Raw genomic sequence first — 25,978 nt, 5'->3', positions numbered from 1 at the left:
GAGGATTTCCATCCTGTGAAACTCTTGAGGCTTTCGAAATCCATACTCTGAAAGAAATTCAGAGACGATGCGACTTTTCTAGGATCATGACCTGCGGGTGTACTGTCAGGATCCGCTCTGCGAATGAAGTAAGAGATATTCGCTCTTAGTTGTTTCAGTGACAGGTCGCTGCCTGATGTTTCTCCTTTGAAGAGTTGGCCTCCACCAAAGTCAGAAGTTCTACGAAGATAGACCTTGAGGCTCTCTACTGGACATAGAGAGGCATCTTCTTTCAGGGGACAGATTCTCCAAGGGCCCCATCTTTTGGTGGGTAGTTCGTTTTTAGTGAGAAACGTCGGATCCGGGAAGAGGGTAAGGTCTTCTGAGTCTGTAAACAGAATGTGACCCTCGTCCCTTGATAATGCCACTATTTCGCTGACTCGGGCTCCTGAGGCAAGAGCAAAAAGAAAAATAACTTTTTGACTCAGATCCTTGAGAGGGCACGAATCGTTGTCCAAATTGGAGGCAAAATGGAGCACCTTGTCCAGGGACCAGGAGATAGGTTTTGGTGGGGGTGCTGGGCGTAGACGAGCTCATGCCTTCGGCAGTTTATTGAAGATGTCGCTGGACAGATCAATCTGGAAGGCGTACATTAGCGGTCTAGTCAAGGCCGATTTGCAAGTAGAAATCGTGTTGGCTGCTAAGCCCTGTCCATGAAGGTGAATGAAGAAGGACATGCAAAAATCGATGGTGATTTCCGTAGGATTTTTTTTTTTTTTTTTTTGCCTTGACGAATGAGACCTATTTTCTCCAGGATGATTCGTATTGCCGTCGTGTAGATTCGGTCTTGTATTCCTCAAGGAAGTCTAGACTTTTCGTCGAGATCCCAAACCTTTTCTTCACGGCTAGGGAGAGAAAATCATGAGATGAAGGTCCCTGACTTTCGATGATGAAGCGAAGACAGTCGACTTCTGTACTTGCTGGGAGAGAACTGGGCCCGGGAGAGGGATCAGCGTGGGTTGTAGCTCCATGACTAGGGGGTACCAGTTGCTCCGGGGCCACTTGGGAGCCACTAGGGCCGCTGTTCCTTTGAAGGTTCTCAGTTTGGAGAGGACTTTTAGCAGAAGGTTGGTGGGAGGGAACAGGTAGATCCTGGACCATCTGTTCCAATCCAGTGACATAGCGTCCACTGCTTCTGCCTTGGGGTCCTCGTACGGGACCACATATCGAGGAAGTTGATTGTTGTCGCTCGTTGCGAAGAGATCGATCTGGAGTTCTGGGACTTGGTGAGAGATGAAGGAGAAGGATCTTGCGTCTAGGGACCATTCCGACTCTATCGGGCTTGTTCGAGATAGAGCGTCCGCCGTCACGTTGCGGAATCCTTGTAGGTGAACTGCAGACAGGTGCCATTTCTTCTTCTCTGCCAGACGGAAGATTGTTAGAAGCACCTGATTTATCTGGGGCGATCTGGATCCTTGTCGATTGAGACATCGGACTACCACCGAGTAGTCCAGGGTCAGACGAATATGGATCGAGGGAGGCGGGGAGAGTTTCTTCAGAGTTAGGAGGACCACCATGGCCTCCAAGATGTTGATGTGAAACGTCTTGAATAGGGGAGACCATGTTCCTTGAGCCTGTTTTTGGTGGGAGTGACCTCCCCAACCCTCCAGCGAAGCGTCCGTGTTGATGTTGAGTGATGGAGGTGGGTGTTGAAGAGGGATGGACCTTTTCAGGGCCTTTGCTTCCGACCACGGCTTGAGGAGCAGCCGAAGTCTGTTTGGGAGCCGTCTCTTGAGGTCTCTTCGAGCGATGGATGTGGAACGTCTCCAGACTCCCGCGGCATCCTTTAGCTGTGCACGTAGCACTGGGTTTGTCACTGAGGCGAACTGTAGAGAGCCTAGAACTCGTTCCTGCTGACGTCTTGAGATCCGTTTAGATTTCAGCAGTCTCTTGACAGACCCTGCTATTTCCTTCCTTTTCTTCTGGGGGATGGAAAGGCGGTGTGACTGAAGGTTCCACTGGATTCCTAACCATTGGAACTTCTAAGCTGGTTGAGAGGCGAGATTTCTTTGTGTTTATCTTGAATCCCAGGTGTTCTAGGAACTGGGTAACTTTGTTGTAGGATCTTAAACAATCCTCGGGCGATGGAGCCCAGACCAGCCAGTCGTCAAGGTAGGCCATCACCTGGACGCCTCAGAGGCGACGCTGTTGAACGATGGCGTCTGCCAGCTTTGTGTAGATCTGAGGGGCCAAGTTGAGGCCGAAGGGCATGGCCCTGAAGGCGTAGCTTTTCCTTTGGAGTCGAAATCCTATGTAGGAGGAAGCGTGGTGGTTCATTGGAACGTGACAGTAGGCATCCGCCAATTCGCTATGAACTTGTTGAGGGGGGATAAGTCTAGAATGACTCTGAGTTTGTCGGAGTCCTTCTTGGGGACGCAAAACAGTCTCCCTTGGAACCTGGTTGACTTTACCCTCCTTATCACCTTCTTGTTCAAGAGATCTATGACAAATTCTTCCAGAAGGGGGGTTGATTGTTGGAAGAACTGCTGGAAGGTTGGGGGTGGTTGAGTCCAACTCCAGCCTAGACCCTTCTTGACGATGCTGTGTGCCCAGGGATCGAAGGTCCAACGATCCTGGAATTGGCGGAGTCTTCCTCCCACCGGAAGCACTTCATTGCTTCTGGTGTCCCGAGGGTTTACTGCCTCGGCCGCTAGCTCCCCTTCCTCCTCTACCTCTGGAGGGACGGCGAGATGCGTCTCTGCCTGTACCTCTCTTTGAGCCTCTACCTTTGGGACAAAAGGTAGTTGACTGTTGCTCGAAAGCAGGGGTGAAAACCGGCGACTGTGACAAGACCGGTTGGGTGACCAGCTGAAAGGTCTGCTGTGGCTGAGCTGCCACTTGGGGAGTAGCGGATCCCGGAAACTGCCGTCTCTGTTGACGTTGCTGGGGTTTCGGCTTGGAGGATTTCCTCTTAGGCTGAGGGCCATCGTCCTGAGAGGATTTCCTTTTCTTCGACATGCCCCACTTGTGGAGAAGGTTCCTATTCTCTGTGGCGGCCTTGTCGGTGATCTCTTTCACAAGGTAGGAGGGAAAGAGGTGTTTACCCCAGATGTTTGAGGAAATCAGCCTCCGGGGTTCGTGTCTCACTGTGGCACTGGAGAACACGAATTCACGACAGGCTCTACGAGCCTTCGTGAAGCTGTACAGATCTTTTACTACGGTCGCCAAATGTGTTTTGGCGAGAACCATGTAGTAGTCAGGGACCCTAGTGTCACCGGCCATGACGTCGAGCTGTACCTGGAGGGACATGGATGCGGCGAGCCTTTCCTTCGTGTCATGTTCCCGACGAAGGAGATGGTCATTAAGTTTCGGGAGGTCTTCGTTAAACTGACGGCCAGCGACGTCAGGATCTAGTTTTCCCACCACGAATGTATGCTGGACATCTTTCCAGTGTCAAACATCGGGGGGAGTTGTCAGGGAGAAGGGTCTGCACTCCTCCAGTGCAGGGCAAGGTTTTCCTTCTTCCACTGCCTTATATAGCGCAGTGAAGGCCTTTTCCAAGAAGGGGAGGGTCGCATCGTCTGGTGCGACGTAGGTAGGGTGCTTCTTGCTAAGCGCCGGAAGTTTTGACCAGCTAAAACCCCTACTTTTTACTGTATTGGCCAGCATAGCCTGGGCCTTCGGGAGATCAGACACAATCACCTCCTTCGGTTCAGTCTCCTCTTTAGAGGCAGGTTCAGATCGAAGTCGGACGTAACAGTCCGGATAAGCCTCAAAGTTCGGGAAGAATTCCACTTCTTCCAGGACAATCGAGCCGATCTTCTCCCTGATGAAGATCCTGCCTGTTGGGATTGGCATGTGCTCGGCATACCTCCAGGGATTGGCATCCGAGCATGCAGGGAGGTCCTTAACCGAAATTCTTTTCGGCTGCTTTGAACTTCCCATGTTGAACCTGATGTATTCGTGTGTCTCACGGAGTTTCTTGTCCATGAGAGCCTCGAGCATTCGGAACATCTCCTGGGCGCTGGATGGGATGGGATCCAGTGTAGCGGAGGTAGACGGGAGTGATACGTCCGTCAGTGTAGGAGTCGGTGTGGGGGTGGAAGGTGGAGCGACCTCCTGCTCCGACTCAGTGTATTCCACTTGGTCTTCCTCATAGTCCAATTCGTTGCCCATGAGGTTCCTCTCCGTGTTCTCCGACACTTCCGACATACGTTCCGCGTTGTCGGTATCCAAACGGCACTCGTGCATGGACTGGGCCATGACTACATCAGGTTCCACCGTTATCTGGACGGTGGGGATCTGATCCTTGGGGACCACAGAGTCTGGGGATGCCTTCGGGAAAAGCAAGGCCCTCAACTCTTAGGTGGCAAGGTATGGTCCGGTGGCGTTCTTCTGGAAGCCACGCACCCACTTGCGTAGCTTCTCTCGAGAAGCGTCCCTAACCTCCGCTGAGGGAGGATTATTGAACGCCTCGACCAGGTGGTTCTTGCAGACTGTACAGTTCTGCGGGTCACAAAACTTCAGATCGCCTTTCTTGTTGGCGCAAGGGGCGTGGGTCCTACACGCCGTGTGCCCGTAGAAGTGCGGGCGCTTCACTCCACAGAAGCCGTGGTCGCATTTCACGTACTCCTCCTGTAAGAGAAAGAGAACATGAGTATGGGGAAGTCATATTAATGACTTATATTCTAAAGTTAAATATTGAAAGGTTAATTTTTAACTTAATCTTGAGTGATATAAAGATTGTGATGTTTGAGAGTGGAGCGGGAAATGAAGTAGATAGACACATACTCCGTGTAACCCGCCCAGCTGGTTACCATAACCTTATCCATAGGCAATTTGTTTGTGACCGAGGACACAGGGTAGAATTCTCCATAGATTGCCAGGGAGGCAAAGGGAATTCTAGAAGGAATTGCCAAGGATATAAAACTGGGACTGAGACCACTCAGACCATTGAATTGGGGATGTAGAAAACCCCATAGGGTAACGGTTTCCGGCAACCAGCCGTGCTAAGATACACACAGCATGCTGGAAAATTGTGATATGCAAGAAGACAGCACGGCTACTAATAGAACGGTAAGACAATACCTATCTATTTATGTAGTCAAACCATCTGGTTGCAAGGTAGGGCTATCAGCATGTGTTGATAGCTAGGAGAAGGGGTGCAAGTCTCTTGGCGCCTCCTGAATGTGCCGGCAGACCGACGGCACGCCGGAGGCCGCTCCAGCAGAGTTTCTGGCATTAGGGAAGACAAATAGAGAAGTCAAGAGTAATGCCAGAATGGCGGCTACCGAAGGTTACCGGCTTGGTGACAGGGACAAGGGTGAGCTATAGCAGAACCGGACTGCCGGCAATAGATGCCGGCCCGCCGGGGGCCGGTCCGATGGACGAACGACCGAAGGTAGGAGGTATGAGGGTAGGCCATCAGCTGTACGCCGACGGGAGGCGGAAGCCCTCTGGCACACGTAGGGCTGTCGGCCACGGGGGGCAAGGAAGGTGTCACCAAGGGGGGAGGTCGGTATCGCCGACAGTAGAGGCGGCAAGGGACCGGCACCAGGACAGTGAAGAGACAGAAGGAGGGATGTAGGAGTACGGACACGAACCCCAAGGCATCCCACCTGAATGGGTGTACCCATGATAGGGGCTAGCCCTATCACCCAGTGGCAGGGAGCCGCAGGCGGCCGGGAGCCAGTGTAGCCCAAGGGAGGGCTAGGGAACACCCAAGAGGGGGAGAACTCCTGTGGACAAAACGCATCCAGTGGCTAACCCCATAGGACACTATGAAGGGTATATGTACCAGAGCGGACTGCACACAGGGACTCAAGGTAGCCCTATCACTCCACCATAAGGAGGAGTTGTAGGACAGGGGACAGATGGGTATAGGCTAACCTAAGTATAGGCTAGGCCATACAAGAGATAGGTGGGGAGGGGAGAAGAAGAAGGGTCTTCCATAGGGGAGGTTCTGTACCAAAACGGCCACCAAGGAAGGGAGGACGCTCCCTAGCCTAAGGTAGGCAGCCTGGCTGAGAACGGTGCATGGGTACCGTTTCAAGCAAGGCACAGAACTAGCTCCCACCAAGCCTAACCTAGAGCAGGGATATTACACCCTGAACCAGGAAGGTTGGAAGACATATTGCTATTGCAGGGACGGTCAGGAACCTAGCCTCAGCAATAGAGGAAGGGCAGGCCGTTCCTCATTCTTGGACGCAACCCTAAGGGGGGATCATTCCCTTAGGGAGGACAGAGAAGCGATAGGTACTCTGATATGACCTTGATCCCCATACGTGATAGGAGTAGCAAGGCTACACAGAGGGAATGCCCTAAGGCAGGGGGTGAAGGGAGCATATAGGGGTCCTATATTTAGGTTAGGTTAGAAAGGCACACTATCAAACCTATCCCCTATATGGTCCCTGAAAGCGAAAACACTTGCATCACAGTAATCAGTATCATAAAATAATGCCACTATCTTCATAACTTAACCTAGGATCACTGTAATATATCATGCATGAACACTGATGATAGGCACTCTGGCCTAGGGGCTAGGCTAGCGATCTGGTATGGGGTCAGGCGATGACCAATAAAAGAGCGTCAAAACACGATATATAAAGTTCCTAGCTATGAAGACTAAATAACTAATAGTATCGATTAGTTAATAAGGGTGGAAAAGCTGTTGAGGCTAGCTAAATAAGGCATGCAAGACAACAGCGACGCCATAAAATGGCGTGTCTGGTAGCAGCATAGCTCTGCCAAAAAGCATAAAATATCTCGAAAAGTAAAAGTTACTTTACGGTCAGAGCTTATTTAAACAATACTGGAACCTGGTACTCAACTTTCCAGAAGAAGGCGAGGCCGAGGGTAGAGACATGGCTAAGATGCAAGTCGATAAAGTAAGCACAGGGAAAATCCGTCTTAGTAAGGCAAGCTACTATGCGAAGGATGAGGACGGACGTGACGTCATTTAGCAATGGCGCCCGTTTGTTTACATTTCGAGTACCAAAAGTAGCCACGGACTAGATTAGCTGTGGAACGGCTCCCCAGCTATTCTCCGCCCTTACACATCGAAGTGTTAACTCTATGTGGGGTGCAGATAGCTATGTGGCGCGTTAATACATGCGTCCCCTGTTGATATACGATGTCTTAAAGGGAAACCTTTAGGATACTCGCTCCAGAAGTTAGAATTCTGTGATAACCTGTGGTTAAATTCTCTGGGAATATCTAGTAGATTATATACCCAAGGAAGCTACCAAAAAGGAACCTTCCATCAGGACGCCATGGCTTGAGCCCAAAAATACTGTATACACATACACACTCATTTAAGTTAAGAATACATTTACTTTAAATGTCAATATAGCCTAAATCCAGGAATTATCTGTATTGTACTTCAATTATTTTGAAGGTATGCTAGAATTATGCTAAAAAAGATTAATTATGCTAGAATATATGCTAAGCTCCAGATCTTGGGCCAAATCCTGCTAAAAATCTAATTATGCTAGAATTTATGCTAAGCCCCAAATCTTATGCCAAATTATGCTAAAAGCATAAAATTATGCTAAATTTGGTAACACTGGGGCCCCGAGAACTGTTGCCCCAATCGTACGTACACTCAGTGCGGCACAGAATATTTCATCATCATCATCATCATCATCATCATCTTGTCCTAGGCCTATTGACACAAATGGTCCTCGGTTAGATTTCGCCAGTCGTCTCTATCTTGAGCTTTTAATTCAATACTTCTCCATTCATCATCTCTGACTTGACACTTCATAGACCTCAGGCAAGTAGGCTTGGGTCTTATAACTCTTCTAGTGCCTTGTGGAGCCTAGTTGAAAGTTTATTGAACTAATCTCTCTTAGGGAGTGCTAAGAACATGACCAAACCATCTCCATCTACCCCTCATCATGATCTCCACATATGACACTTTGGTAATCTCTCTTATGTTTCATTTCTAATCCTGTCCAATATTCTTCTGAAGGATTTGTTCTCAAATCTACAAAATCTATTGGACATTGTTTCATTGTCATACAACGACTCATGTCTATACAGAAACACTCATCTCACTAAACTGACATAGAGCCTGATTTTTATATGTAATTTCAGGCGATTTTATTTCCAAATTTTACTTAACCTAGCCATTGTTTGATTTGCTTTTCTCAATTTTTCTTTTGACTCCAATTCTAAAGACGTTTTATTAGAGATCATAGTTCCTAAATATTTAAATGATTCTACCCCATTAATCCTTTCTCCTTCCAATGATATTTCATATTTAGAAAGTAAAAAATCTGCCATTTCAACTAATACATTTTTCAGTTTTACTAACGCTTGCATTGTGGGTGTTACATAACAAATTGTAATTTCCATTATTCCCTTCTTTATGTGACCAATTTTAGTATTGTCGATTATCAATGCGCAAGAAGTAAAAGCCAATATCAACTTTAAAAGCATGGCCTTGCTATATCCAAATTAGATAGTTTCAATAATCAGTTGGTAAAAGTTAGGTGCCAAAAACTTAAAAGAAAACATTCTCCAGCGAGAGGGTTGACCGGGGCACCAGCCTCCTGTTGAGATACTACCGCTAGAGTCTTATTAGGTCCTGTGACTGACCAGTCAGTACTAAATTGGATCATTCTCTCTGGTTATGGCTTATTTTTCCTTTGCCCACACATGCATCGAATAGCCTGGCCTATTATTTCTCCACATTCTCCTCTGTCCTCACACACTTGACAACACTTAGATTACCAAACAATAATTCTTCTTCACTAAAAGGGTTAACTACTGCAATGTAATTGTTCAGTAGCTTCTTTCCTCTTGGTAAGGGTAGAAAAGACTCCTTAGCTATGTTAAGGAGCTCTTTTAGGAGAAGGACACTCCAGAATAAAACCACAGTTCCTTAGCCTTGGGTAGGGCCATAGCCTCGGTACCATGGTCTTGAATTATCTTGGATGAGAGTTTTCTTGCTAGAGGGTACACTCAGGCACACTATTCTCCATTAATTGTTTATATATATATATATATATATATATATATATATATATATATATATATATATATATATATATATATATATATATATATATATATACAGTATATATATATATATATATATATATATATATATATATATATATATATATAGGTATAGATATATATATACTGTATATATATATATATATATATATATATATATATATATATATATATATATATATATATATATATATATATATATATATATATATATATATATATATATATATATATGTATATGTATACATATATATATATATATATATATATATATATATATATATATATATATATATATATATATATAAATATATATATATATATATATATATATATATATATATATATATATATATATACATATATATATATATATATATATATATATATATATATGTATATATATGTATATGTATATATATAAGGGATTTTGACAAAGGAAAAATCTATTTCTGGGGAGAGACCTGTGGCGGCCGGTGAAAAGGGTCCTTCTAATATACCTTTTCTGATAAAACCTTCCAATTATACCAGATAAAGATAAAAGCATGGAATGCAGAGGTTACAACCCTCGCGCAAGCACCTTGTGGGTGTCGTGTATAAAGCAAAGGCGCGTGAAATCCACTATTCACAGGTTGTCTTCCATTTTGTTAATTCCTTCGTCAAAGGGATGGGCCGATACAAAGGCCCTAGCCAACCTACCAGAGCAACGCCACCCACGCACCAACGCGAGCGCCATCTGAACAACATCCTTCTGTATTGGACATGATGGCTTGGAAAGGAAAGGGTGGGATCGCGTAAAATAAAAGGGAAGGGTTTCACCGGGCGCCACAGGTCTCTCCCCAGAAATAGATTTTTCCTTCGTCAAAATCCCTTTTCTGGGTCGACCTGTGGCGGCCGGTGAAAATGTACCAGAGAATGCCTTCCAAGCCCAACAATAACTACTAATTTAATGAGGGGAGAGAAAAAAACACCATGTAAAGAAAACCATATATAATCAAGGTAAGTAAGCATAAATCATAAACTAGCCACAGGGCATAGTGAGAGTAAGGCTAAACAAACATGATAACGGGGAAGCCTCTGAGTATCAGAGTAAATATGCAACAAAACTGACATGGCTAAGAATACCCCCAACACTATAATTACGGTAAACACAATAATAGTTACAATCATATTAACCTAATATGTAATAAACTTAGGGCTAACGAACCACCAAGGAAACGGCGTCGGGGTGCGAGTGGCGGGTAGGAGGGAGAAGAAAAGAGATGGATGAAAGGAAGAAAAAGAGATCACTGGGGAGAGATACGGCTCCCAGCTGCAACCGTTGGGTATTTAAGGGCCTGTAAGTTCTTTAGATAGTGGCGTTTGAAGACCATAGGAGATTTCCAACCCGTGTACTTTTTAAGGTCATCAAAGTCCATATTTTGGAAATAATTGATAGAGGTAGCTACTGACCGGATATCTTGAGCATGGGGAAATGATCCCGGATTGGCTTGTTTAATGAAGTATAGGATCTGTTGCCTAATACCACGTATGGAAATGGTGCCTCCTTGTTCTCTGATAAACAAGGGGCCAGACGATCGGGTACCAGTCCTGGCTAAAAAGGCCCTGAGAGTAGTGACTGGACATAGAGAAGTATCTTGGAGAAGAGGAATAATCTTCCAAGGGGACCACCTATTTCGTGAGAGAGCTGCTAGTTCTGAGATTCTAGAACCCGAGGCCAAAGCTGTTAGAAATAAAGTCTTCCTAAGAAGAGTGATATAGGAGCAGGATTCGTTGTCCATGTCGGAGGCAAGTTTGAGGACATCATTTAGAGACCAAGAGATCTTTTGTGGACGAACCGAAGGTCGAAGCCTAGCACATGCTTTTGGAATAGACGAGAAATAAGACTCTGCCAGGTTAATGTTATAACCGAATGGTCTGAATTCTTTAAGAAATCTGCTAGTTTCTTAACTGCCGAATCATATTGGCGAATCGTAGAGTCCCTTTTGTCTGATTCTATAAAGAGGACCTTATCTGGGTCATTTTTTGCATCCTTACGACTGCAAACTTCATGAAACCCACAAAGTTAGGGTTTTGGCTAACTTTGAGGAATCTGACACAGTCCGTTTTGGACCACTTGGGTCGGTTTGGGGAATGGGATCCGGAAGGGACGGAGTTTCAACTCGAGGAGGAGAGGAAACCAACTGATCTTTGGCCAGTGAGGTGCCACTAAAGCCACTGCCCCTTTGAAGGAGTGGAGTTTGTGTAAGACTTTCAGTAGAAGATTCACTGGAGGGAATAAGTAGATCTTCTGCCAATGGTTCCAATCCAGGGTTAATGCATCCATGGCATAAGCCTGAGGGTCCAGGTTCGGGGTCACATAACATGGGAGTTTGTGATTGAGTTGGGTCGCGAATAGATCTACCTGGAGACCTGGAACCAGCCTGAGCATCCACCGGAAGGAGTGCATGTCCAGGGACCATTCCGATTCCAGTGGGCTCGTCCTGGATAATGAGTCTGCTATCACATTCTGGACTCCTGCTAGGTGAGTTGCTGACAGGAACCAGTCTTTGTCGGCTGCCAAGGCGAAGATAGTGACCAGGATCTGAGTCAGGTTGGGTGATTTGGATCCCCCTCTGTTGAGGCAGTGGACTACGGCCGTGCTGTCTGAGACTACTCTGATGTGGGTCGACCTCGGAGGAGAGATTCTCTTCAGGGTCAAGAACACCGCCATGGCTTCGAGAACATTGATATGGAACTGCTTCATGGCGGGTGACCAAGAGCCCTGAAACATCTGATGTTGGGAGTAACCCCCCCCCTCCACTCAGAGACGCGTCGGTATGAATTGTCACTTGTGGAGAGGGGAACTGTAGAGGAACCGATTTGGAGAGGTTCCTCCGTTCGGACCATGGTTGTATTCTCATTTTTAAGACAGAGGGGATCTTCGAGGTCTTCTCTCTTAAAGGTATTGTCGCTCTCTTTCTCCAAACTCGATTGATGTCTTTGAGTTTGGCTTTTAATAGGAGATCGGTCAGTGAGGCAAATTGGAGGAGGCCGAGGATTCGTTCTAAAGCTCTTCTGGACACCTGTCTGTGTTTGAGAAAGTTCCTGACCTTGGAAGCTATCTCCCTTACCTTCTTGAGAGGAAGGGAGAGTCTGTGCTTTGAAAGGTCCCAGTGGAGTACCTTCGACGTAGCTCTGTTGCATTCCTGGTTCGACTGGGCCCAAATGAGCCCATCGTCCAGATAGGCGATGATCTGTATCCCTTGGTGTCTGAGTTGTTCGAGCACCGTCTCCCCCAGTTTCTTGAATATCCTGGGGGCAATGCTGAGACCGAAGGGCATGACTTTGAATGCAAAGGCTTTCTTGCCGAGACGGAAGCCTAGGTAAGGAGAGAAATTTCGTGCTACTGGGACATGATAATAGGCGTCGGTAAGATCGATAGAGGTGGTGACAGCCCCACAGGGAAGTAAGGTCCGTACCTGAGAGATAGTCAGCATACGGAACTTGTCGCAAAGGATGTAGGAGTTGAGCTTCGACAAGTCCAGAACTACCCTCAACGCCGACGAATCTTTCTTCGGGACTGTAAACAGGCGGCCTTGGAATTTCAGGGATCAAACCCGTTTGATTGCTTTCTTCTTGAGTAACTCTGCGGTGTACTCTTCCAGGATGGGAGTGGGTCTCTGGAAGAAGGTCACTGGTGGAGGAGGGGATCCCTGTGACCATTTCCAACCCAAGCCCCTGGATATTATGCTGTGAGCCCATGGACTGAAGGTCCAATGGTCTCGGAAGTGATAAAGTCTCCCTCCTACCGGCATCACATCATTGGGAGGGAGTGAACCTAGGGCCCCTCCCTCCACGGGCACCCCTTGCTCTAGGTCCGTGTTGGCGGAACTGTCCTCTACCTCTGAAACTTCCTCTCTGGTATCCACGAAATGAACCGCAGGATTCATAGGCAGGTTTGTATGCAGGAGAGGACATCCAAGAGGGGTTGGGCTGTGTACCAGAGGGAGCAGTGAGGTAGATTACCTGCTGAGGGGGAGCCTGTTGTTGAGAAGTCGAGGCAGCGGAAGGCTGTGGGGACGAGTTACCCCGGACCGTCTTGTAAGGAGTAAACCTCTGCTTCTTCTTGAAGAACGTCTGTTTCTGGGGTTCGAACCTCCTTTTGGCTGAGAGACCCCACCTTACCTGCAAATTTTGGTTTGCCCTCGCCGCATCCTGAAGAACCTTATCAACTTCGGTCTGGGGGAAGAGGGTCTTACCCCAGCAGGAGGACGCTATCAGCCTGTTCGGTTCATGTCTGATGGAGGCCTCAGACAGAACGAACTTCCTGCAACTAACTCGAGCCGACCAGAAGTCATGGAGGTCTATTTGGTAGGACATTAGCTGGTTCTTTGTGGCGACTCTGAACAGCGTTTCCTCTGGGTAAAGCGATGCTAGGGACTCCATGGAGGTGATGGATTGGAGGGACCTAGCTAGTCTAGTACGAGTCTCGTACTCAGTTTTGAGAAGACTCTCTATTAATCTGGGAAACTTCTCAGAGAAAAGAGTAGAGGCACAGTCCGGGTCTAGCTTCCCCACTGTGAAGGTAGACGCCGCGTCATCCCAGGTTGCAGAGGTACCCGGAATAAGCAAAGAGGTGGGGTCCGTCTCTTTGAGAGCCGGCATGGAAGAGCCTTCCTTGATGGCCTGTATAGTCAGCTCTGTGACTTTGTCTGTGAGCGGCAAAGAGATGGAGGCCGCTGTCGTAAAAATTGTGTAGGCACCTTTGTGTGGGGTGAGCTTGGAGTTAATACACCTCCACTCTGATAGTGTTCTGGCCCAGATAGCCTGGGCCTGCTCTTTTGGAAATATCACCGTTTCCTTCGGTACCTTGTCCATACGGACCAATGCATGTTCCTTTAAACGTACGAAGCCATTGAACGGGAATTCTAGGCCCGGGGGTAGAACTCCAGGTCCTCTAGAGGGCGGGTGCCTATGCCCTCCAGAGTTAGGGAACCATCTAAGAATGGGGCATGCAAGGCAAACCGCCAAGGATTGTTTTTATCGAAGGGTGGTAGCTTTGATGCATCTGGGGCGGAAGGGGGAGGAAGCTGAGTTCCGGCGCGGATCAGAGTAGCCATCATATCCTTAATCTCTGTCATCGCCCCCGACTGATGTTGAAGTTGTTCTCTGACCAAATCTCTGACCAGTTCGATGGGGACGAGATCGCCCCAGGGTACCTGAAAGCCACCCGTCGGTTTTGTCTTGGATTTGGTAGACTTAGACTTCTTAGGAGTCGTGGTTTTACGAGGATCAATATGAATATCAGGAGCTGTCGAGGGTCCGGGGACCGGTGACGTTGATACTGGCAAAGCTGAAGTCTTATAAGTTTGAAGTGGCTTCACCTTGGGTCGTACGGAGGCAGAGAGATCCCGAGGAGAAGCCTTAGAGTTATCAAAACCCAGAAAGGAAGAGGTAGAAGAGGGAGTAGGAGAGAAAAGGGTTTCCACCAACTCGGCACCACTTACCTGCTCGTCCCTGGGTTCTACGTCTATATCCAGATCTGCCACGTCCAGCGGTACGAGGGGTTCGTCCTCCGCGGAAATGGTGGCCCTGACTTCTTCAATTAAGGGGGCAGCAACTTCAGGGGAGACTTCAGCAGTAGTCGAGCCTGGGAAGAGACGGGAGGCCATGTCTCCATCAAGGAGATAGGGTGCGCCAGACGGGGCATTCCTGCCGAAGCCCGACACCCAAGGACGAAGAGCAGCTCTTGCTGATCGAAGAGAGCCATCATCGGCCTGAAAGATTTGCAGTGATTAGTGATGCAGGAGGGGGTTTGCTCTCCAAAATATACTGTGTATATTATATTAATGGCTAAATTAGTGTCTGCCAACGAGAAATAAGGAACAAAAGGAAAACCCACTTACATCATCGTTCAGTAGAATTGACGACAGCTCGTAACAGAGCGAGCACAAATCCGGGAACCAGACCATATATTGGGCCTGTCCCGGTTCCCGGATAAAAGGGATGGAGCAGTGCGCATGGGACCGACAGAGGTCATGCCCAACGGGGTCGTTGAACGAGGCAGGGCATCCTTTGGCAGTACAACGGACCTTCTGTAAAAGAAAGGAGACATGAGTCTAGTGTTCCTTGAAACTCTGATAAGGGGTTAAAAAACTCTATTATTATAGAGCTCCGGCACTCACTGAATTCCCTAAGCTCCAATATTGCATTTAACTAATATCTGAATATCACTTTTAAGATGATACAGCCCCATACCATTGCTGGTGCTTTTATATTCCATTGTTTGTATTTACCTAATGTCTGTTAATGACTGAAGAATAAATAACCTAAAGCAATCTGCCGACCTCTGAGGGTCGGGGAAGCAGTGACAGGCCCTTAAAATAAATATAAAACACAAGCCTAAGCTAAAGGCAAGGCAAATATAAGTGTGAAGTGTATGGGCGACCTCCGGTGAAGCCGGAGGGTGATGAGATGTCCTAAATAATTCACTTGTGGCTAATAATTCGATTGTGAAATTTATAAAACACAAGACGCAGCTAAAGGCTAAGGCTTAGATAATAGTAAAGCGTATTTACGATCTCCGGTGAAGCCGGAGGGAGATGAAAGGTCCTGAATAATTATATTGTGAATAATAACTCAATTGTAATAACAATGGCTATTGTGTGGATATGGCCGTGGCCTGAGACCGTAGTAAGGGCCACCGGAGGGTCGTATCTAAACAATATGAAGCCTGTCCCATGTAAGTAAACAATATATAAATATAACAATAGAACTAAAGTCATTGAGAATCCCTCATGGCAGAGTAGAACTCAAGGCGGAGTGGAAAAAGTTCATAACTACTCCCTAGCCGTAACGGGGAGAGGACGGAACTTGGACCTAAAAATAACGCTAACTATTGAAAAGCAACCAAAATTAAATAACTCGTAAGTTATCATACACCCGTAGGGGGAGAGGTGAGGGAGGGAGAACCCGTTGAACGCACAAAACGGAAAACGGGAAATCTGCTCACCCACCGGAGCTAAGAAAGAAAACGAGAGAAAGGGGTAACTCGTGAATGCGAACAGAAAACAGGAACCCCAAGCTCTCGCTCTCTTGGACACAAAATCAGGACTAATAAGCACACAACACTATTATAAACGTATAAAATAAAACTGTACATCAAGATAAGACTACGAACGAAGAATAGCATCTGCTAAAACACAAATAAATAGCAAAGTCGAGTGACGAACGCCCCGGTGGGGCGGGTACAAAACAATAACAAAGATAGAATGCTAAACTTGTTCGTAGGCTGGACTTGCATGCAAAAAGTACCATGAGCATAACAAGGATAAAAATAATAACGGTTCCAAAGGCATAAGGCCAGGGACTTAACCAAGAACCTAAGTGACAGAGTACTAAACGGGCAGACTAAGATGAATTCCCCAAGACAAGAGAACAAACAATGGCCACCGTGAAGGGCCAGACGGGAATGATAAAACAGACTATACTAGATATAAAACAAAAGCCCGGTACTACAAAAAGCTGTCAAAACAAACTATGGTACTTAACATTGGAATGGGTGAAGATGGAGCTTCGGACATGACGAAATAAATCCACGAGTGTGAAAATAGCCGAGAGCACCACAAAAAAATTCCACAATGTCGCAGTCCGAAAAGAAGGATGTTGTTCAGATGGTGCTCCCGTCGGTGCGTGGGTGGCGTGGCATTGGTAGGTTGGCTAGGGCCTTTGTATCGGCCCATCCCTTTGACGAAGGAATTAACTAAAGGGAAGACAACCTGTGAATAGTGGATTTCACGCGCCTTTGCTTTATACATGACACCCACAAGATGCTCGCGCGAGGGTTGTAACCTCTGCATTCCATGCTTTTATCTTTCGCTGGTATAATTGGAAGGTTTTATCAGAAAAGGTATATTAGAAGGACCCTTTTCACCGGCCGCCACAGGTCGTACCAGAAATATTTATATATATATATATATATATATATATATATATATATATATATATATATATATATATATATATATATACATATATATATATATATATATATATATATATATATATATATATATACATATATATATGTATATATATATATATATATATATATATATATATATATATATATATATATATGTATATATATGTATATGTATATATATGTACATGTATATATATATCTATGTGTATATATATGTATATATATGTATATATATATATATATATATATATATATATATATATATATATATATATATATATATATGTATATATATGTATATGTATATATATGTACATGTATATATATATATGTATGTGTATATATATGTATATATATGTATATATATATATATATATATATATATATATATATATATATATATATATATATATATATATATATATATATATATGTATATGTATATGTATATGTATATTTATATATATATATATATATATATATATATATATATATATATATATATATGTATATGTATATATATGTATATGTATATATATAAGTATATGTATATATATATATATATATATATATATATATATATATATATATATATATATATATATATATATATATATATGTATATGTATACATATATATGTATATGTATATATATATATATATATATATATATATATATATATATATATATATATCCACACACATTATATATATACATATATATATATATATATAAATATATATATATATATATATATAAATATATATATATATATATATATATATATATATATATATATATATATATATATTAACATTGTTACTGATCTTGAGGTATTTATATTGTTATTTATTACTTCTCATAGCTTATAAAGTTTATTTTCTTATTCCCTTTCCTCAATGGACTATTTTCTTTGTTGGAGGCCTCGGGCTTGTAGCATCTTGATTTTCCACCTAGGGTTGTAGCTTAGCTAGTAATAATGCTAGTAATGATATAAAACAAAAATACTATTTCGTTATTTCAGACAAAAAAAAACTTGGATTCATAAAAGACATATTTATTTACTTCCAGAGAAAATCCCGGAAAAAGGCTGCCCAGTTAATTGGAAACCTAAAAAGACCTCCCTCGACTGGAATACTTTCCTTCAAAGGCTGGACAATGCCACAATCCTGACCAGACTGATTCCAAAGGAGACTGAATTGAACGAAACTTTTCCCCTGCAAATTTTGTCCTGCTGAGCCGATCTCCTGCCTAGGGCCTCTGAAACCTCAGCACTGCGTAGCGTCGAGGAGCAGAACGAGACTTAAAACAGTGTGTGTTCCGAGAGAAAACGATGAGATGAAGATTGAAATTGAATATGAAGAAGACGATACCTGTGAATGCAGATTAAGTAATGTTTCTCTTCCCAATTGGAAGGCCATCCTCGACCACCAAGAGACCAAGCTCGTCGCTATTGTAAGAGCTGAACATGTAGGGAACTGCCCGAGTGAGTATAAACTGTATAGTTTAGTTTGTTTGATTATGTAGTTCTACTCTGCACGAAAAGCTTTGGCGTATTTATAAAGGACTCCCTCTTATATTCACAAACACATATTTATAAATGACCTTCACTGATTAACGTTTAATTTTGAATCGTTGATACAAGGCTGTTTCTAATTAAACGTGGTTGAAGCCCCAAGATTAGCAGCACCATCGGCAATCAAGTCTGTTACCTTTTTCACCAAGGTTGATATCGAAATTTCATATTTTTAAACACTTATTTACAGTTTTGTGTGTTTTTAAATATTTCTGGCTATTCTGTATCCATATCAGAAGCTTTGCAACATCTTGTGTCCATCTAGTTGGAGTGAAGTAGGTTCTGGTAATTAACGACACACTATTTTCGGCAACATAAAGGTGGAATGGCAATATGTAGGTGATCTTGAGAGTGAGTGTTGACAACAGGGTCACTGCCCATTTTAAACCAGCAGTGAAACGCTAGACAATATGTCATTTTGACCCCAAATCTTCATCTGATGTGTGCACCATGTTGTAAAACCTATACAAGTCCAGTGCTATCATAGCAGTGCACACAGGCGGCGGTTAAAGTATTGCCATGTCTGAAAACTCATCATATTGCATTCATTATTTATTGGGGATCTTTAAATTTGGTCGTCTTACGATGGACTGCTACTAGATTAGATCTATTAGCCTGTTGTTAAAAGAAATGATTATGAATGGAATACTAAGTTGGAGCTTAGAAAATGTGGGTTTGTGGTGTAAAAGAAATGTATAATTATTGTATTTATTTTAAAGAGAAAAGACTGGATTGTTTGGAACTATAGTTAGCATATGTTGGAAAGGCATTGTGTGCTGAACTAGGAATGACTAAGTTGATTTTGTTTGAGAATTGGGGAAGTGGCAGTACTTTGTGTCAGGAAGACTGGGTATGCGAGAAAGTACAAAATGTGTTAACTTCAATGTTATATGGGTATGACGGGGTATGCAACTGAAAAAAAAATCATTAGTGTGCATATACAGTCCAGGAATAGAAAAGGATTTGAGTGATAGTATGTTTATGGAGATTTGGATCTGTGACTCGTTGGTTTGGATAAATGTGAAAGGTAAGTTGTGTTTGGTGATTTGAATGTGAAGAAGGATAACAGAAAAGGTTTCTGGTGGGTATGAGGTTCCTCAAATAAATAAGGTTTGATAGAGTCTTGTGAAAATATGTTAGGAAAGAGGCTTCATTGTTGGAAATACATGATTTCCAGAGAATGGTGTTTAATTACGCCTGATGATGATATAGTCCACTGCAGAACAAAGGCTTTAGACTTGTCCTTTCTTTAAAATATATATATATATATATATATATATATATATATATATATATATATATATATATATATATATATATATATATATATATATATATATATGTATGTATATATATATATATATATATATATATATATATATATATATATATATATATATATATATATATATATATATATATATATATATATATATATATATATATATATATATATATATATGTGTGTGTGTGTGTGTTTTTGTGTGTGTGTGTGCGTGTGTGTGTGTGCGCGTGAGCGTGTGGACAAGAAAATTGTGAGGATAAATTTACTTTAGTTTTACTTGCTCGTACAAACTAGACAGAATAACAAATCAATGAATATGATGGTGAGGATTTACTAGAGGTGCCTAAAATTATATAGAAAATGACAGCAAGTAATAATGATAATGAGGAAACTTGAAAAAAATAGGAAAGAAAATTTAAGTTAACAACTTTTACTCCAGGGAAGTAAATACAAATGGAAAATCATTGATTAACTGGATCTTACAACAGAAGAAGCAAATAGGCATACTCACTGAAGTAAATACAGTCTAGGGTCGATGAGGAGTATTCTAAAGCTTCGTTGAATGTGGAGGATAGAAGAGGGACCCAGGCGAATGACTAGAAAATGAAGAGGTTATGTATATGTTTGAAAATTTTTAGTAGAAATGAGTGTTGACGATGACATTAAGAGGTTGAGGAATTGAAATACAGAGTTGAAATGTCACACTGTGGTATGATATTGACAGTGCACTGAAGTGACTGACTCGACTGTGCAAGGTATATCTAGATTAGGGAAAGGTTCTGAAGGGAAGGGTGAGAGAAATAATTGATCCATTATATTGCTTAACCCTGGATAGGTACGGTCCTCGGACACCCCTTTAAGGGTATACTCGGACGCGAACGACCCCGACGCCAAAAAAAATTCTTGAAAAATCAGTTTTTGCAGTAACCTCCTTTTTTCTTTTGCCAAAAAAAACTTCAATGAATGCTTAAAACAACTGTAAAGATAAATACTACTCATCTGCAGAAAAACTATTTATTATAAATATTTTTAAAAATTAAGTAGAAAAAAAAAAAGACCTGACGTAAAAATTCATAAAAAAAAAGTTTATACATATATACACAAATCCTTTTAGGAATTGATTCTTGAATGTTTAGGACACATTTTGATGTATTTTGGATGAAGTCAGACCCATGGAGGTGAAGATCTGAAATGAGAAAAAAAGGGTAACTTTTTTTGGCCAAAAAAATTTGTCCAAATTTCATGAATTTTTTTGGGTACCCAAATGAAATAGGAAGTGGCTAATTTTTTTAGGGAATAAACATATGTTATCCTAAAATAGAAATATGTAAAAAAATCTTCATTATTTTGTAAATTACATTTATATCAGGGGCCATATCTAAAGGTAATTTTTTGAGTACTTAGAAATTTCGTAAAAAAAATACATATATTTAATATATAATATGATATTTATGCAGGTAAAAATATACCAAAATATCACAAATTCTATAGGGAACAAGAATATATATAGATAGGGCAGCTTACGCTTCGGATATGTCCACAAAATGGCCGCCAACCACACTGACTCAGACTCCCTAATCTGCCACTTGAAATGTAGGAAGGGTATGTCAATTTCAAGGTGTTATTTACTAATCTAATTATTATTGGATATGCATAAAAATTGTATGGTGGGTTGCTGGATAATTGTGGATTATTTTACAACTATAAAATTAAAATTCTGACCCAAAAAAATTTTTTTGAAGGGAAATAAAATCGAAAAAAAAAATGTAAAACAATATTTTAGCTAAAAAAATTTGATGATATTCAATCAAAAAAAAAGTAAACAAAATTTTCCGACAAATAAACATCTAGAGGAATCATTACTCTGTGATAGTTCCTTAGTACGTAGTAATTTTGAAAGAATTGGGAAAAAACGAAAAAATGGCAATCACCGGAAAATCGAACACATACCTATATATACGCCATATCTGGCTAAAAAAAAGATAGGCATGGGTAGTCAGATCATCTAGAAACACTTTCCAACACTATAAAAATATAAGTTTTGCGACACTACTTGCCAATTCCTTACGGTAACATGACTAAGCAAAAAAATGCAAAACAAATAAAAAGGGGCACTCGCGGAAAAATGGCTAACATTCTAATATACGGCATTTCAGAAAAAAAAATTCAGCCACGTGCTAGGCAAACCATCAAGGCACATTTTCCGACAAATAAACATCTAAATGAATAATTACTCTGTGATAGTTCCTTAGTACGTAGTAATTTTGAAAGAAATGGGAAAAAACGAAAAAATGGCAATCACAGGAAAATCGAACACATACCTATATATACGCCATATCTGGCTAAAAAAAGAAGATAGGCATGGGTAGCCAGATCATCTAGAAACACTTTCCAACACTATAAAATTATAAGTTTTGCGACACTACTTGCCAATTCCTTACGGTAACATGACTAAGCAAAAAAATGCAAAACAAATAAAAAGGGGCACTCGTGGAAAAATGGCCATTCTAATATACGGCATTTCAGAAAAAAAAAATTTCAGCCACGTGCTAGGCAAACCATCAAGGCATATTTTCCGACAAATAAACATATAAATGAAATATTACTCTGTGATAGTTCCTTAGTACGTAGTAATTTTGAAAGAAATGGGAAAAAACGAAAAAATGGCAATCACAGGAAAATCGAACACATACTTATATATACGCCATATCTGGCTGAAAAAAAAATAGGCATGGGTAGCCAGATCATCTAGAAACACTTTCCAACACTATAAAAATATAAGTTTTGCGACACTACTTGCCAATTCCTTACGGTAACATGACTAAGCAAAAAAATGCAAAACAAATAAAAAGGGGCACTCGCGGAAAAATACCCAACATTCTAATATACGGAATCTCAGATAAAAAAAAAAAAGACATGCACGTGTTAGCCCAACCATCAAGGCACACTTTCTAACACATAAACATGAAAAAGAAATCAATAATATACGGCAATTCCTTACTACGGAGTAAATTTTTACAAATATTGAAAAAAAAACAGAAATTGGCAACCGCAGTTAAATACCCAATATACCAATAACTACGTCGTATCTGACAAAAACAAAATCACGCATGGGTAGCCAGATCATCTAGACACACTTTCCAACATTAAAAAAGCAAAAGTTTTACGACACTATTTCGCAATATCTTACGGAAAAATGACTTGGCAAAAAAATGAAAAAAAATGAAAAAGGGACACTCGCGGTAAAATGCCCGACATTCTAATATACGACATCTCAGATAAAAAAAAAGACATGCACGTGTTAGCCCAACCATCAAGGCACACTTTCTAACACATAAACATGAAAAAAAAATGAATAATATACGGCAATGCCTTACTACGTAGTAATTTTTACAAATATTGAAAAAAAACAGAAATTGGTAACCGCAGTTAAATACCCAATATACCAATAACTACGTCGTATCTGACAAAAACAAAGTCATGCATGGGTAGCCAGATCATCTAGACACACTTTCAAACACTAAACAAGCAAAAGTTTTACGACACTATTTGGCAATATCTTACGGAAAAATGACTTGGCAAAAAAATGAAAAAAAATGAAAAAGGGGCACTCGCGGTAAAATGGTCCTCGTGGTGATGAACGACCTTTTAACTAAAAAAAAAAACATGCACATGGTAGCCAAACAATCCACCAAGACTTTCCACAACTGATAACCTATACAAGTTGCACCATTCTACGACAATTTCATAATACGTAATAACTTTGATAATTATGCAAACTACCTTAGAAGGGTAAACTCGGACGCGAACGACCCCGACGCGTCTCAGAAATCGGGGAAGGAGTACAGCTACAGCAATGCACATCTGGACACTACTAGAGCGTGTAGGGGAGACACCTCCTGCAGGTCGATCACCCACAAATTCAGTCACGGGGGTGAGTCACGTGAGAAAAACCTGTTTTTTTTTTACGCTCGGGGTCGCGAATGACCCACCGTACCTATCCAGGGTTAAAGGTATTGATGATAAAGGGAACTGTAAGAATTACTGGATAATAACATTACTTTGTATACGACGAAAGCTGTGTAGCAGGATTTTGAGTGCGAATGTTAAACGGATGGGAGAAAAACTTGAATGGCAAGAAACTGACTTAGCTTATAATAGAATCAATTGAGAAACAATGTATTAGGTGTTAAGGTTATATGATATACGAGATAAGTGGTTGAGAGTTATAATTTTCTTATGAAGGGGAAGCAAAGTACTTTGAAGTTGAAAAAGTAAACGATTTTGCGTAAAAGTAGGTCTGAGAGTAGTGTGTGTTATGTCTCACTGATTGTTTGATATATTTAACCTAAGGGGAAGTGATGGAAATCGAAGGAAATTAGACGAAGTCATGATATAAGAAATTATTCAAGAGTGAAATAAAGAACGGTTGATGTTTGCAGTACTAATTACACATAGTGAAAAGAAACTGCAGGTACTACTGAAAGTTTGAAAGTATTTACAAGAGGAGGAATGGGAGTAAATGAATACCAAGAATAAAACTATCTGTGTAAATGGAAACCATAAAGATGTAAATGCTAAAATGGATGGTCTCAGGTGGAACGATTCTAAGCAAAGATGAGAATTTATAGGCCTATAGAAATGGTGAATACATGCATAGGAAGGATCAGATTGTTTTAAGATATTTTGTTCATTTGGAGGGAATGAACGACAAGAGGTTCTTGAAAACTGTATACTGCAGAAGTAGGCCTATTTGGTAAGAGGCCGAGAGTAAGACCTAATGATATACATAGCAAATGAATGTCCTGCGTAATTAGTTAGTTCAGGAATATGTGCAAGTTAGAGGAGAGTTATGAAGTTTATGTAGGATGTTCGATGTGCGAGTGATAAACTGTTTGGAACAATATGTGAAGCGGGTCAGCGGCTAGTTGTCTGAAATCATTATAATTAGGGGACTGTTTCTGATTGGGCAGTTAAAAGTACACAAAGACGCTAATAGGCACATATTCGGGAGCCGTTCAAAAGAGTGACAAATCAAATGAGTGACATAATGTGTCACTCTTAAAATAGTGATCAAAAGAGTGACATAATGAACTTTCAGTTAGAAATAAAACCAAATTATAAGCCCTGATAGATTTTGTGCTAGGCAATTTATGGAAGACAGGAAAATTATTAATTTTTGATGTGTGTAAATAATATCAAAAGAGTGACAAATCAAATGTTATTACTTGAATATCCTGTAAATATACAGTTAAAATTTTATTAATTGAACATGCCATCAAGTTTATTCTTTAATTTTCATCACTGGTAACATGTATGTTGAAGGACAGTTATGCTTGGAATTTCAAAATCAACTAATATAAATTTAGACTTCAACTCAATTTCTTATGTTTCTGAAATTAATAGCTCAAGCATGGATGTATGTATATACCTCCGGTGTTTTTCCAGGTAGTAGAGCATAAACATCTAGAAACGTTTACCCATGAAACATATAGTGAGTTGTATATATTTGATGGAAAAACTTAGGGCAACTTTTGAAAGTTCGATGAAGAAATCAAACCTGGGAGCTTCCTAATTTCCTTAGATCGTCATCAGTTCCAAAACCAATAATTCTCATGTCTTCCTGATACATCTCGTTTTCACTAGCCGTGTCTTCATATTTTGTATTAAAAAAAAAAAAATCTCTCCATTCCTGGTAGTATGTAAACTAGTTGGGATCATTAAATGTGCATTGCACTCTGGTTTTGATGGAAGTTCTTTTTTACGGATACCACGAGCAACTTGTTTCCAGGCACTTGTTGAAGGCATTTCAATTGAGTCGCTAATGTTTACGGTGTGTCTGACATCTTGGACAATTGCGACAGGTAGCCTACTGCATTTAACAAGGTAGATCGTGAGGTCAAATATGTTAATGCCTCGGTAACTTATGTTCACCTTGTCCCTCTAAGATTTTACAAAGACGTAGTCATCCATGATGGGATATAACAGAGCCTGTTCAGGAAATGCGAATTTTAAAAAAGAAATTGTTCAACGAAATCTATTGTAATTGTAATAAGAGGAACCAGTATTTTAAGAAATTAAAAAAAAATCTGTAATGTTAAAAGTTTGGAAAAATGATATATAAGCCCTTGTTTTAAGTAATTAGAT

General features: G+C 41.4%; 1 protein-coding gene across 1 annotated transcript in view; it reads left to right on the top strand.

Annotated features, from left to right (window-relative positions):
• Positions 1–25,978, top strand: part of LOC137627187 (uncharacterized) — an 85,324-nt gene that overhangs the window by 56,761 nt on the left and 2,585 nt on the right. Inside the window, 2 exon segments of the mRNA XM_068358264.1 lie at positions 18,042–18,196; positions 18,198–18,456. Coding sequence (XP_068214365.1) covers positions 18,042–18,196; positions 18,198–18,456 — 414 coding nt within the window.

This window comes from Palaemon carinicauda, chromosome 35 (assembly GCF_036898095.1).
Source record: "Palaemon carinicauda isolate YSFRI2023 chromosome 35, ASM3689809v2, whole genome shotgun sequence".
Taxonomy (NCBI): Eukaryota; Metazoa; Arthropoda; class Malacostraca; order Decapoda; family Palaemonidae; genus Palaemon; species Palaemon carinicauda.
This window is presented reverse-complemented; position numbering and strand designations above follow the sequence as displayed.